The sequence below is a fragment of the Lepidothrix coronata genome, unplaced genomic scaffold (genome assembly GCF_001604755.1).
Source record: "Lepidothrix coronata isolate B3197 unplaced genomic scaffold, Lepidothrix_coronata-1.0 Scaffold318, whole genome shotgun sequence".
NCBI classification, from domain to species: Eukaryota; Metazoa; Chordata; class Aves; order Passeriformes; family Pipridae; genus Lepidothrix; species Lepidothrix coronata.
The window spans coordinates 438-11711 of record NW_016690498.1 but is presented as its reverse complement, the minus strand read 5'-3'; the positions used below and the strand labels follow the sequence as shown (position 1 = coordinate 11711).

The 11274-nt window shown below is 51.2% G+C and overlaps 1 protein-coding gene across 5 annotated transcripts in view; it reads left to right on the top strand.

Moving 5' to 3' along the window:
* The window catches only part of ADAMTS3 (ADAM metallopeptidase with thrombospondin type 1 motif 3), a 69072-nt gene extending 59978 nt beyond the window's left edge, over positions 1-9094 (top strand). For all 5 annotated transcript variants that reach the window (XM_017837964.1, XM_017837962.1, XM_017837965.1 and 2 more), the window contains 8 exons: positions 110-233; positions 1265-1345; positions 2022-2185; positions 2318-2483; positions 2891-3023; positions 3453-3660; positions 4829-4946; positions 6959-9094. In XM_017837964.1, the coding sequence (XP_017693453.1) occupies positions 110-233; positions 1265-1345; positions 2022-2185; positions 2318-2483; positions 2891-3023; positions 3453-3660; positions 4829-4946; positions 6959-7512 (1548 nt within the window). In that variant the 3' untranslated portion in view covers positions 7513-9094. The remainder of the gene's footprint in view (positions 1-109; positions 234-1264; positions 1346-2021; positions 2186-2317; positions 2484-2890; positions 3024-3452; positions 3661-4828; positions 4947-6958) is intronic.
* Positions 9095-11274: the final 2180 nt, after the last annotated feature.

The following is an 11274-nucleotide window of genomic DNA, read 5'->3' as shown; positions in this document are numbered from 1 at the left end:
TCTGGGGATGGGGCAGCCACTGCGCCTCTGGGCAACCTGTGCCAGGGCCTCCCCACCCTCACAGGGAAGAATTCTCTCATAATACCCAGTCTTTCCCTGTTTTCTGCAGAAAGTGGGCTGTGACAAGGAAATTGGCTCCAACAAGGCCGAGGATCAGTGCGGGGTCTGCGGCGGGGATGACTCCCACTGCCGGACCGTGAAGGGGACCTTCACCCGCACTCCCAAAAAGCTCGGTAGGAATAACATCTGCCTGCAGCTGGCTGGAGTTCCTGGGGGCTCTGGGCTCTGTGTCACACTCATGGACACAGGATAATGCCAGAGTCCTTCAGACTTTGACAGTAATGGGCTTAACACCACCCCTTGATCCCATTCAGGGAATGCTGCTGCCCATCAGCCCCTGTGACTACGGGAGGATATGGAAGTGGTCGAGGTGTTCAGGGAATGCCGGTTGCTTTTCCCTAACTTTGGCAATCTGGTCAATAAAAAGACTAATTGACCTCTTCCAACAGAGAAACATTTAAGCAAGAAGTGCCAAAAAGAGTTTGAGTTTCTGGAAAATGAAATCTGCAAGTATGCAACTTAAAATTCCCCCATGGATTGTCACTGGTCCGACTTACACTGACTGGTCACCTTGGCCAGGTGTGTACAGATGTGCTGTAAATGCATTTGACCACAATGTAAATTATATTTTATGCTGGTAAAGTGACCCCCAGTCACTGGAATGACTGGATTGGTCTCCCAGGGCATTAATTCCAAGCATTCTGTTTAAGGGAAGAGCAGAGAATCCCTTCCCTTGCCCAGAGGAGCTCACAGTGTTTCCCTGTCTGGGACAAAGGAGGTGGAAAACACACTGGGTCAGTGCAAGGGCTTCTAACCCTGGCTGAGGAGTAATTTGGGAAAATTATGAGGAATATTTGTGTTTGTGCCCTCATGTCCCGAGGAACACAGGGAACATCTTTTTACCTGAGTTGTGGATAGATCCAGCCTGTAGCAGCCTGGCTGTAAATATTAAACTGATCCTAGCTGGGAAGTGGCAAATTGTTCTGTAACTGGTGTCTCTTCTCTCCCTGGAAGAGAAGAGCCCAGGGAGGGCTTGTCCCACACGTTCCATACCGATTGGCTCCGTGTCTCCCAGCCCTGCTCTTCGGTTGCTGGTGGATCCCTCTCCTGCAAGCAGAGCTGGGCCGTGCCCTGCGCTCCTGACCATGGCTGTTCCTTTCTCTTTCCATCCCTGCTGCCTCCACTGACCCTGCACGTGCCAAAGGGTACCTTAAGATGTTTGATATCCCTCCTGGGGCTCGACATGTGTTTATCCAAGAAGACGAGGCCTCTCCTCACTTCCTTGGTAAGTGTTTCTCTGCTCAGGTTTGGTTCGAGCCTCGAGGAGAAGCACAGGGTGCTCTTGATGGAGAACCCGAGGGATGAGAGAACCCAGAGAAGGGCTTGGGTAAATGTGGGCTTTCCACATGGCATGGTCAGGGCTGAGTCCTGCAGTCTCACACTTCAGCAAACAAACAGCTACTGCTCATTTAAATCCTCCAGAATATTAAACTGACCCGAGTTTGCATGTTTACTAACCAAAGATTGGCACATGGAAATGGGCTGGGATGAATCAAATTCAGTATCAATAATTATTATTATGGTGTATTGGAACAAGTTGTCCGGAAGAAAAGAATGGGAGTCCATATTTAAATGGGTGTTGGAATGGGATAATCCTTAGGGTCCCTTTCAATCAAAACCATTCTGTGATTCAGATTGCTAATGAATTGGCCCCTAATCATCATCATAGTAATCCCCACTGTGCCTGGCTGGTGAGGTGTGCTGCAGGAACCCAAACCCAAGCTCCAATTCCTCAGTTCTTTGCTTATGGATTTCAGCATCTGGGACACCCCTGTGTGCGTAGAGGAAATTAAAATGGGATGAAAATCTGGTATTTTCACACCTTGATGGAAATACCCCTCCCCGTGCCACCCCAGTTGCTGTGGTGGAGGCACAACAGGCTCTGCTCTCACTCCTCCCAGCAATCAAGAACCAGGCTACAGGACACTATATCCTGAACGGGAAAGGGGAGGAGGCCAGATCCCGATCCTTCATCGACCTGGGCGTGCAGTGGGAATACAGCATCGAGGACGACATCGAAACGCTGCACACGGACGGGCCTCTGCACGACGCCGTGGTGGTGCTGGTGGGTGACGCCTCGAGCCCTGGGAACACAGGGCTGGGGGTCTGAAAGGACCTCAAGGATCGTTCAGAGCTCAGTGTCTTTGCTTTGCAGAGCAGTCAGTAACAGCTCTGGGTTTATTCTGGTTATTTGTAGATCATTCCTCGGGAGAACGACACCAGATCCAGCCTGACTTACAAATACATCATCCACGAGGATTCGGTGCCGACCATCCACAGCAACAACGTGCTGCGGGAGGACACGGACACCTTTGAGTGGGCCTTGAAGAGCTGGTCCCAGTGCTCCAAACCCTGTGGTGGAGGTGAGCAAGGGATGGGGCACCTGTAACAAGGGACAAATTACAAAAAAGATTGGGGGAAGGGAATGATTTAGGATTCTTGGCCTTCCTTTATTAACAGCAGCACAAGCTGTTAAATGCCTGAAGTGCCTGATTGTTCCCGAGTGTCACACGTCCAGCTTAGGAAGGAAAAGGCCTTTTTAGATGTTTAAATTCAGCCCCCAAAGCCACTCTGGAAGTCCATACTCAGACACTGATGCTCCTAAGTATTTGTATTAATGGCGTGTCCATGGCTCTTAGGCAAAGAATGGGCAATGCAACCCCCAAAATATATTGTCTTGTAAACCCATTTAACAGGCCAGGAAACTCCTATTTAACCAAACATTCTGACAAGGATGTGGGTTTCCTGATTTCTCTGACACGTTTCCCAGGGTTCCAGTACACCAAATACGGGTGCCGCAGGAAGAGTGACAACAAGATGGTTCATCGCAGCTTCTGTGAAGGCAGCAAAAAGCCAAAGCCCATCCGTAGGATGTGCAACCTGCAGGAGTGCACGGAGCCCCTGTGAGTGCAGCCAGGCACAGAGAGCAGGGATTGCTCCAGCCACGTTGGGTGGGATGAATGTGGTGGGATGGTGACGGCTTTCCAGCCTGGAGGATATATGTAGGAGGATATATTTCCTGGAGAAAACATGTAGGGGAATTTCTACCTGTGTAAGAATGGGTACTGATCTGACTGGCTGGTTTTAGTATATTTTAAATATATATATACACACACATATATATACATTTATATCATAAAACCTTGTAATGGTTTGGGTTGGAAAGGACCTTAAAGCTCATCTCATTCCACTCCCCTGCCATTGGCAGGGACACCTTCCACTAGACCGGGTTGCTCCAAGCCCCATCCAACCTGGCCTTGGACACTTCCAGGGATGGGGCAGACACAGCTGGACAACAGGTATGATGGTATCTGACTCCATTTTCCTTTTAGCTGGGCAGCAGATGAGTGGGAACACTGCACCAAAACCTGTGGCAATTCTGGTTACCAGCTACGCACGGTGCGCTGCATCCAGCCTCTTCCCGACGGCACCAACCGCTCCGTCCATGCCAAGTTCTGCAGCGGGGATCGCCCTGAGAGCCGCCGGTCCTGCAACCGGGCACCGTGTCCTGCGCCTTGGAAAGCTGGACCCTGGTCCCAGGTGGGCAGCGGTGCCAGGGGCTGGCTGGGACGTGGGGATCTGTGCACAGTGCTGTGACACGGAATGTCCTGAACTGCCCCTCGGTGTCTGGCAGTGCTCAGTAATCTCTAGGGGAGAGAATGAACATACTGAGGTAAACTGAGGCAGTCATTCGTGAAAAGGGAGGGAAATTTCTGGGGGTAAAACTTGAAATAATCTGTAGGGCAGAGAATGAACATTTTGAGGTAAAAATGAGGTAATCAGTAGGGGACCGGGAGGGAAAATTATTTTAGAGTGCACTTGAGGTAGTCTGTAGTGCAGAGAATGAACATTTTTGAGGTAAACTGAGGCAATCAGTACTGCACAGGTAGGGAAACTTTTGGGGCTAAAATCTGAGACAATCTCTAGGGAGAGGCTGAACATCTTGAGGTAAGCTCGAGCAATCAGTATTGAACAGGTCAGGAAATTTTGAGGGGTCAAATTTGAGGTAATCTCCAGGGTAGAAAATAAATATTTTAAGGTAAAAATGAAGTAATCAGGTGTGGACAGTTAGGGAAGTTTTGGGGGATAAAACCTGAAATAATCTAAGGGTAGAGAATGAATATTTTGAGGTAAAAATGAGGGGAAAAAATTTTGGCAGGAAAATCTGAGGTGATCTCTAGGGGAGAGAAGGGACACTTTGAAGTAAACTGAGGCAGTCAATCACAGACAGGTAGGGAAATTTGGGGAGGGGAAACACTTGATGTAATCTCCAGTTTAGAAAACAAATATTTTGAGGTAAAAATGAAGTAATCAGTAGGAGGGATAACTTTTGAATTAAACTTGAGGTAGTCTATAGCACACAGAATGACTACTGTGAGGTAAACTAAGGCGATCAGTAGTGCACAGGTAGGGAAATTTTTAGGGTTAAATTTGAGGTAATTACATGGTAGAAAATAAATAATTTGAGGTAAAAATGATGTAATCGGTAGTGGACATCTGTGGAAAATTTTGAGGGTTAAATTTGAGATAATCTCCAGGGCAGAGAATGAACATTTTGAGGTAAAAGTGAGGTAATCGGTAGTGGACAGGTAGGGAAAATTTTCAGGTAAAACTTGAGTTCCTCTGTAAGGTACGATGACTATTTTGGAGGGAAGACCTTAGTTCATCTGTGTGGTCAGTCCTAAGCTGTCCCCTCTGTGTCTGGCAGTGCTCAGTGACCTGCGGGGAGGGGACCGAGAGCCGGCAGGTCCTGTGCCGTGCTGGGGACCGGTGCGACGGGGAGCGGCCCGCGTCCGTGAGGGTTTGCCAGCTCGCTCCCTGTGATGGTAAGAGAACGGGTGGAAGGGCTGCAGTGGGGGGAGCAGTTCCTGCCTGCAGAGCACAGTGCTGGGAGTGGGGTCAGGCACAGAATCCAGCTTTTTTCCTGTGTTCGGTCTGGCAAATTCTGGATGTCACAGCTCCAGGCAGTCGGTGCTTCCCTACACTGGGGTCTCTCCTGTACATGTGCACAAAAAGGGTTTAACTGTGTTAGCCCAAGTTGTGCTTGCACAAATTGGGGCCAGAGGTGAAAGTCCATCCAAAGCAAACCCTTCTCAACCTCTGAATTCCAGGATAAGTTCTACAAGCTGCTAATTGAGGGAATAAAAATACAGAAGAAATGGAACCAAGAGCATTAATAGGGTTCTAGGGAATCCCATTATATTATTCTAATAGAATTTTTAGCAGATTTTTAAGCTTTTTGGGACCACAATGCATTTCTTCCTTTGGATTATTCACTCTGTAGGATTTGGGGTTTATCTGGATTTTAACTCCCTCACGGTGGCCCTGACACTGATCAGGAGCTGGCAGGAAAAACAGAGCTCTTGGCAGGTACAGGGTGTTCTCTGCCAGAACAGATCCAACTGCTGCCCACCAGCCTGGCCAGGATAGGGGATGGGGGATGAATTGTGCAGAATTCACCTAAAAAATAAAAAAAAAGGGATTATGTGAGTATATGACTTGCTTAAGAACCTGCTGGAAGTAGAAAAGCACAACTGCAAATCTCTGCCCTGTGGGTGGAGTCATGGAATCTAAACCAGTGTAAACTGATACCCCAAAATGAACCGTGGGAGAACAGGACCAAATAAGGGTCACTGTCACTATGGAAAGGCAAAAGGAATTGTTTGGGACTTGGTTTGTTGTTTTGGGGTGATGCTGGTTACTGCAATTTATGGAATTCTGCACATTTGACTGCCAAAATTTCCCAGCCCGGGGGCTTTCACTGATGCAGCAGCAGGAAAAACATCGTTTTCTATGTGGTGCCAAGATTTGGGTTTCAGTACCAACTTTGCTAGTTTAGAGGAATTATACCTATAGCCCAGAATTCCATGCTGAATGCCTGCTGAAGTAGCCTCACAGTGCCTCATGGAGCACGGATATTCCCCTGAAGAACTGCTGCTTTAATGCCAAGTTTGTCAGGAACCAGCAAAGGATTCAAGGGAGCTCATTGGGATCAGGGCAAGGACAGGTTTATATTCCATAGGATCTGCTAATAATAACCATCGTCCCCGAGCCCCACTGATGTCCCTGGAGGAACTTGGTACCAACTTCCCTGGAATTCAGCTGATTTTCACCCCCCCGATGTCAGGCTCCAGTTGGTATTTTAAATCAGGAGAAGGGGGTGGCTGTACACGCTCCTGGCACATGGTGAGGCAGCACCTGTGCACAGGTGAGGACGTTGCTTCATGCAGGAAGCTGATTTCATTTCAGAGCCTCGGGAGTGGCCTCTGGAAGTTCTTTTCCCGAAGGAAAGGGATGCACATGCCTGCTTTCAGGGCACCTCAGGTCTGACCCATCTAGTAACACTTTCCATTAGTTCTGCACTTCCAGTTGGTCCCTGGAAAACTCCAAACTTCATCCAAACAGAACTTTATGCAACAACAGTCTTTTATTTTAAGGCATCTCCAAAGGCTTGGGATTTAATTTTTGTGAGTGAAGGTTCCCTTGGCTTTAATGCTGCTGCTGAATGATGTCCTCAGGCTGGAAGGACAGGGATTTGGAGTGGGTAGGATGTACCTGGCTGGTGTGTGGGAGCTCTAGGAGGTTTGGCACTGGAAATTGCTGTCTTGAGTTCCTTGCAAACACAATGTGCTGACATTTCCAACTGCCAGCGGGTTTTTTTGGGTATTTTTGGGGTGTTGGTGGGGTCTGAGCAGGGCAAAGTTTCTCAGGAGGCTTGTTCAGAGCCACCCATGGTTGAGGAGCCATGGGCAGACCTTTATCTGTGCCCATCTGAGTGCTGCCAGGGCATCCCAGTGCCCATGGCTGGGTTCCCATCCCCAGGATGTTTGTTTTGCAGACGAGCCCTGCCTGGGAGACAAATCCATCTTCTGCCAGATGGAAGTGCTGGCCCGGTACTGCTCCATCCCTGGCTACCACAAGCTGTGCTGCGAATCCTGCGGGCAGCGCAGCAGCACCTTCCCACCTCCTGGAGCTGCCGGGACCGAGAGGGACACACCGTTGGATCCGGGCAGCCTGCCGAGGGCTCCGCCAGTGCCCACCCCTGCGGTGCCCCCCCGGGCTCAGCTCCTGCCCAGGAGCAGTTCCCTGGGCCGGCCGCCTCCGGCGACAGAGGAGGCTGAGTGGCACATCCCACCCTCCAGCCCCGAGCCTAAAAGCACCGGCGGCGTTCCACACCGGAGAGCTCCTCCGGCTGGGAAGACTTCCCGGCTCTTGGCTTTGCTGCACCAGGCCCCTCCCAACAGTAGCAGCCTTGGTCCTCGCAGGGCTCTGCCTCCAGTGCCAGTGGAGAACATGGCAGCAGGGGCTCCTGCACCAGCCAGGACCTCCGGGAACAGCGAGGAGCACCTTGGGAAGCGATGGCCTCCAAGGGCTGGCCCTGTGGATCGATGAACGGGAAGGCTTTTGGAGGACAGCCATGGAAACGGGGCTTTTTTGGGCACTCCGGGGGGGATTCCCTGAGCTCTGGACACCTGGAGTGCACTGTGTGCCCTGGGCAGGACACTGCAGGGCACAGCTCCTCCCCTGGATATACAAAGGACAAGAAGTGCTGGTTCACTTTCTGTTGCTCCGGCCTCCTCCCGGCCCGTGTTCCCTGCCCAGCTGGGATGCACAGAGGAAATCCAAATAACATTCCTGGCAGGGAGTAGGAATCGCTGAGGGCTCCGTCCAGTCTGGGCCCAAAGGCGGCCCTGACCTCACCCTCCCCCATGATTTTGGGTTCCAAACACTCACCTGGAGGAAACAAACGCCCCACTGCAGGCGGGACCAGACAGCAACACTTGACAAAACACCTTTGCCACGGACCAAGGGAGCCCTCAGGACTTGTTTGGCTTATCTATCCCTGGAAAGGGATGTTGCACAAGCACCTTTGCAGCCGTTGAGTAAATCCTGGACAGGGCAGGAAATCAGGGTTATCATAAGAGTTTTGTGCTGTCACACAACTGTTTACCTGTGTTGTTCTGCTCCGTGGACATTCCAAGGGGCTGGTGTTTAAAGCAGTATTAGCATAAAAGGAGGGGTTTCATTTGCATAGGAATTAAACTGCTGGCACAAGGGGCTTGGGGGGTTTGGGGCATCATCAGTGCGATGCTTGATTTTGAAATACAGAAACCCTGTAGATACTGCAAGTGCTGTCCTGGTCCCAGGCCAAAGGGGTTCCCAGCTGCCCCCCACGTCCGTGCTGAACCAGCACCCAGAGGCAGAACAGGCGCCGCCGAGACTTCAAAGAGAGGATTTTTTTCCTGACGGGAAGCATGGATTTCAAGGCCTGAGAGATGTTTCTTTCCAGCATGGTTCACCTCCAAACCTCCCCGAGCACGGCGCATCCGACTGCAATCATTAATTTATGCCAATCCCCACCTTGTCTCAGCCCCACCGGCCACGCTCCCTCCGGCCCATTGCTGTAAAGGACTTGTATAGGGGAGTGAGAGCTACAGATATTTATTAAAAAGTGGATTTCTTGACAGTATTTTATGTACTAAATATTTACGCCGAGGGCGGGTGACTCTTGTTTTTGCCAAGGTCAAATCCAGAGATGGAATTAGATGCTGTGTTGTAGGGACAGAATGGAAATTTAAGCTACTAAACTGCTGTAGAGAAATGGTTGATTTGTATTCTTTAAAAAGATGACAGGGTTTTGTCACAGGCCTCTCATTTCTCAGTGGGCTATTAAAGTTTCACATGCAATTGCTGCCCCCCCATAAGGAATCCCCAGGACTGACCCATTTAATGCTGTGAAGTGATTGGGGCCCCGAAGATCCAATTCTGGCAACATCCTGGTGCCCCTGTGGGGTCCCTCAGAGGAAAGAAGAGTGGCAGTGGCTCAGCAGAGGTTTCCAGCCCCCAGTGCAGATAATCCTTGGACCCTTAAATTTCCTTTCTTCCAAGCTCATTGCTCTGTCTGTCAGGTGTCCACTCCTGATGCTGTGTGTGTAGTGGGGAGCACATGACAATAAAACCTTTAACATCCCAAGTCTTTCCCTGCTTTGACTCACGTGGCAAGGCCCTGTGGAACTAAAGGACCCTCCCCATGTGGAAATAAAGATTAAATATTTCAACTGGACTTCCACAAACACGGGGTTTGCCATTGGAGAATGTGAGTTCCAGAGCAATGGGGGGAGAGGAAGGAGAGGGTCAGATCTCACCTGGCAGGTCTGTCAGACAAGCTGCACTTTATTGATTGGAGGGTAAAAAGTTACTGAAATCCCATGAGTTCTGAGGGCATGGAGGGAAGGGAGAGCTGAAGGCAGAGCTGGGACCAGCCTGTGCCTGACCCGCGGCACCGTCAGTGCCAGTTCCTGGGCCGGGGGTGCTCACGGTGCTGCCCGATGGACGCACGGACACAGGGACAGACGGGCAGCTGCTCGGGCTCGCAGAGCATCGGAGGCACGACGGAACCGCCGTCGCTCTCCCTTGCCCGTGCCCTGTCGCAGCCCCGGCTACCCCGGCCCGAGCGGAACCGTGTCCCGTTCCCTGGTGGGATCCCAGCGCCGCTATGGCCGCAGCCGGAGCGGGAGCGGCAGCGCCGGACTCGGCACCAGCGCACGCCCCGGAGCGGCTCCTCCCGCCCGCGGCGGTCCCGATCCCAGCCCCAATCCCGCCAGGCGAGAGGCGGCACCGGTCGGAACCCGCGAACGAACCCCTGGCACGGACCCCCGGGGACGAGCCCCCGGTCCCGGTCCCGGTCTTGGCGCGCGCGGGGCGGGGCCCAGGGGGTTCGGGCCCCTGAGGGCGCCCTCAGGCGGCCATTTCGTCCCTGCGTGCGCGGTCTTCGGCCTCCCACCTCCACTCTTCCATATTCCTCTAGACCACTCCTTTGCCCCTCCCTTCCTCCCTCCTCTACCGCCCCGTGCTTTTTCCTCTGCAGAGGTAATTATCCAGGAGTGAATCGATTCAAAAAGGCACAGGTAACTGCATTAGTACGTGTTTCACTGACACCGTGCACATTGCAATGGCTTGTCCTAGGACTCAGTTAACTGGGTAGAGGCAAAATCACATAAAGTGAGACCTATGTCGCCCAAGTTTAGCTGGGGGAAGGAAGGTGTCTGAGTGAGTCTTCTGGCTCCCTTTTTAATTAGTGCATGGCAACAGAAGTCTCCTGTTAGTGACTCTCCCCATCTATTTTAGATGGCCCACTAGAGGGTGCTGTTTCTGTTCCTTTACTGAGAGGGAAACTAAGGAGTGGTTAAACAGCCGAAGGCTGGTGAGGTGAAGCACACCTGGGGGTGCACGTCCAGAGAAGGTCAGAGGGCCATAACTCTACAGGGAAAGGACTTTGGCTCTTTACTCCTTGTTCCCATCCACGAGAAGGGCCAGGATCTCTGTGTTGTCCTTGAGACACAGCATAGGCTGTGTTCTTGTAGTTCTACATTTCACTCTCCCGATCAGGGTAATTGCACCCACTCTGTCTGTTAGAGATGGCCCTGCCCCTGCCAAGCCCAGGCTGGTCCTGAGCAAGGTCTGGGACACCATTGGGACACCACTGGGGAGTCGCTCTGAACTGTGCAACTGAACCACACGGAGAGTTTGACAGTGCAGAAAAACCCTGGAGAGGAGCCGTGACCCAGCATTGCTTCCTAGTGCAGGTGTAGTGAGAGAGCCCAAACTAGGCACACACTCCATGGAAAGAAAGGCACAGGGACTGCTGTGACGTTGTGCCTGTTCCATAGAGAAATGACTGAGTTTATTATTTTTATTGTGACCATGGCTCCCTCAAAGAGACCGATATGGTGTCATCCATTTCATAAGCAGTGGTAGAGATTTAGGACTTAATAATAAGGGGTTTGAAATCCTCAAAAGCTCAGTGACGACAGAACAGTGTCACTGCCTTTATCAGCTCATCTCTAAATTCAACATGTCACAAGAAGCTGTGCAGAAATACCCATCTCAACAAAGATCTCCCAGAGCAGTTCGAATCCAAGGGTGCTTCACTTCAGCTGTGCACAAGCACCACTCCTGCTCACCTCCGTGCTGCGTTTGACAGAGTCTGACATAACATTCCTTTTGGGAACGTGCTGGTTCCTGCTCACGAGGAGGCTGATACATCAGACTTACTGCCTGAGGTACAAAACACTCTCCAGAGTAATCCCCCCAACAACTGTATCAGATAGAAACACATATTTAGAAATAACAATTGCGATGCCAGGGTTTCAT